This window comes from Nerophis ophidion, linkage group LG06 (genome assembly GCF_033978795.1).
Source record: "Nerophis ophidion isolate RoL-2023_Sa linkage group LG06, RoL_Noph_v1.0, whole genome shotgun sequence".
In the NCBI taxonomy this organism is placed as follows: Eukaryota; Metazoa; Chordata; class Actinopteri; order Syngnathiformes; family Syngnathidae; genus Nerophis; species Nerophis ophidion.
In genome coordinates, this window is record NC_084616.1 from 51,164,823 (window position 1) to 51,168,063 (window position 3,241).

Sequence of the window (3,241 nt, forward strand, 5' to 3'; positions counted from 1 at the left end):
GCAGGGCATTTCTCTTAGCACCGAAAGTTGCAAACTTTATTATGGATATTCTCTACTAAATCCTTTCAGCAAAAATATGGCAATATCGCGAAATGATCAAGTATGACACATTGAATGGACCTGGTATCCCTGTTTAAATAAGAATATCTCATTTCAGTAGGCCTCAAAATCGTCACTTTTGCAATTTGGGAACGTAACCTTGTGGCCCTGGAAAAGGCCGCCCACACACACACACACACACACACACACACACACACACACACACACACACACACACACACATACACGTACACACACACACTGTTCCATGGTGTACAGTAAATCATTTTGAAACAAACAGTTATATTTGTGTCTTGATTTTGAGTACAGTAAACTATATTTTACAAGCACAGACATCCATCCATCCATTTACTACCGCTTATTCCCTTTGGGGTGGCGGGGGGCGCTGGTGCCTATCTCAGCTACAATCAGGCGGAAGGCGGTGTACACCCTGGACAAGTCGCCACATCATCGCAGGACCAACACAGATAGACAGACAACATTCACACTCACATTCACACACTTTATCTTTTCAAAATAAAATAAACTCAAGCAAAATTAGAATAGTTTGAGCAAAAATAAATGTATTTTGTGCACAATAAATGTGTTTGCATGTTTGCTGTATCCATATCAACACTCAATAATTCCTGCTTTCTGAACAGTCATGCGCTTTCTGTGCACAAGATATATTTTATTTACTGAATCATTTTTATTTTTCGCTTGAGGTACATTTATTTTCTGTACTGGCAAAATATATTATCTGTCCTCAAAATCTGCTTCTTCGACCCCCAAATTAAAACGCAAATATAACGCCATAAGTGGGCTACATGTCACTTTTTGTTACAATGATCACTCCCAGTGACTGAAGCCTGGACAGGACTCGCTCCTCCACTTAATTAAACGCCTCTCCTGATTGGACGAGCGCGTAATCCCGGCGGGTTTGCGCGCCTACTAACGTGCGCGCAGGGCAGGGTGCGAGCCTTAGTTTGCCCAAGGCGAGGGAGGGCGAGAGAGGCGGGGAGCGAGCGCACGCCGTCATCCGAGCACACTTGGACAAGTTCGATTCCAAGTTGGTGTTGTTGTTGTTGTTGGCGGTGGGCTACGCGCGCAACAGCAGCGAGGAGCGGCGTGCACATGTAGCTTTCACTTTCACTTTCCACTGCCTCCTTCTTCAAGACTCACCACAGAGGGAAGGGACGAGGCCGGGCGGGACAGGCGTCATTCCAGTTCCTAAAAGCCAAGGGAAAGTAGAGTATTTGAAGAAGAAGATGAATGCCAGCGACGAGAACCTGCTCAAGTCCATCAGCAACGACGCGCTCCTCGACCTGACGCAGCGCTACGGTCAGTCCGCCTTCGGCTTCGGCGCCGCTCACGGTGCGGGAAGCCCGGGTCGCTTCCCTCTCACGCCGGCCGCCGACTTCCTGAGCGGTCAGACGGCCAAGTCCAACGAGAGCGGCGGGGAGCATACCAGCGACGACGAGGACGGCTTTGACTCCCTGGAGTCGCGGAAAAGAGGCGCTCCGTTCGGGGACGACAAGCCCGGGGGTCCCCTGGCCAAGAAGTCCAAGGAGCAGCGCTCCCTGCGGCTCAGCATCAACGCCCGGGAGAGGCGGAGGATGCACGACCTCAACGACGCGCTGGACGGCCTGAGAGCCGTCATCCCTTACGCCCACAGTCCGTCGGTGAGAAAACTCTCAAAAATAGCGACTCTGCTCCTGGCCAAGAACTACATCCTCATGCAGGCTCAGGCTCTGGAGGAGATGCGGCGGCTGGTGGCCTACCTCAACCAGGGACAGAGCCTCTCCTCCCCGATCCCCACCGCCCTGGCGCCTTTCGGCCAGGCCGCCGCCGTGTACCCTTTCTCGGGCTCGGCCCTGGCCAACTGTGCCGACAAGTGCTCTACTTTCTCCGGTACACCGTCCACTCTCTTCAAACATTGTAACGACAAGCCTTGATCTGCCCCAAAGTGTCTTTTCTCCCTGAACTTTTCAACCATTCTGAATCAGCATGGCTCTTTCTTCCCTTCTACTTATTTTGAAATCATGCTGTGGGATGAAAAAAATACAAAAAGTCTAATCTTGCATAATTTTGATCTAGTAATGTAACGAAAACCGCATAGGTATAAATTGTTTAGGCCTTCTTATAAAGTCAAGCCCTAAATGAGACCAGGCCATGTCCAAATGTTCTATTATTTTTGAATTGATGTTATCCATGCAACATCCAACAACAACAACACATAGAGTGAATTTTAATTTACACTAAATAATTTCCCTTCATGTTTTGTTGCCTATTTTGTTTTCCAGAATAATGTATTATTTTGGTCAAGGTCTTGCACATGTCACATGATTGTATTGTTCAAATGTGGGAAACAAAATTACAAACAATGCTAATACACTCATGGCGTGCAATTAAAAAAGTGTTTTCGGTTGAGTTGCAACATGAATTTCATGAATTGTTTACATGTGTTTATAATTAAAAAAAAGTCATATATACGATTGGACTCGTTTTGATTCATTTATTTACAATACAGGTTCTGTGCAATTTCCCTATGGTCTATATCATTGTTTTACTACTGTTAAACACTAAAAAATGTTTTTTTTTCTTACATGAAAGTATGGGCAAATGAGACTAAGCCTTTAAATAACAAATTCATCAAATTATTCCTGGTGGGTAAGTGACTCTCAAAATGAATTTGCAGCTTTGCTGTCTTGCAAGAGAACCTCCCTGCTGGTGGGTCCACTTTGCCAAGCCGAGGGTCGGTGGCATGAAGGGGGGAGAGCGTAAGAGCCGCCCGGGGCCACCCAGGACCTGTCTCTAGGTATTTGGCTGATCTCAGGCACCCATGGCGGGCTCTTACACCCCGGACAGCTATTAGCACGATTTCAGCTCCTGTCTGCCTGCTTCACTTAAGGCGGGGAACATTGCAAGGCCATGTTTTCTTACATGCAGTGAATTTGGAAAAAAATAACAATTATTAAAACACCTTTAACAAATAAGTGTTTACTGTATCCTCTACACCAACATGTTGGTATTTTAATGCATGTGATTTAATTCCAACTGGCTCAATAATTTCATCTAAACTTAAATATGTAACTGAATAAGGTGCATTTGACTAAATCCTCATTTTTTTAATATTGCAAACCAACTGTCTGTTGTTTTTGCACTGCATAAGTCTGTTTTCATATCAGACATTAAGAGTCTC

The 3,241-nt window shown here is 45.8% G+C and overlaps 1 protein-coding gene across 1 annotated transcript; it reads left to right on the top strand.

The window, feature by feature from the left end:
• Nucleotides 1-1,013: 1,013 nt before the first annotated feature.
• On the top strand, nt 1,014-2,526 carry bhlhe23 (basic helix-loop-helix family, member e23). The gene has a single exon (XM_061902285.1). The coding sequence runs from the start codon at nt 1,308-1,310 to the stop codon at nt 1,992-1,994; it is 687 nt and encodes a 228-aa protein (XP_061758269.1). The 5' UTR covers nt 1,014-1,307; the 3' UTR covers nt 1,995-2,526.
• Nucleotides 2,527-3,241: the final 715 nt, after the last annotated feature.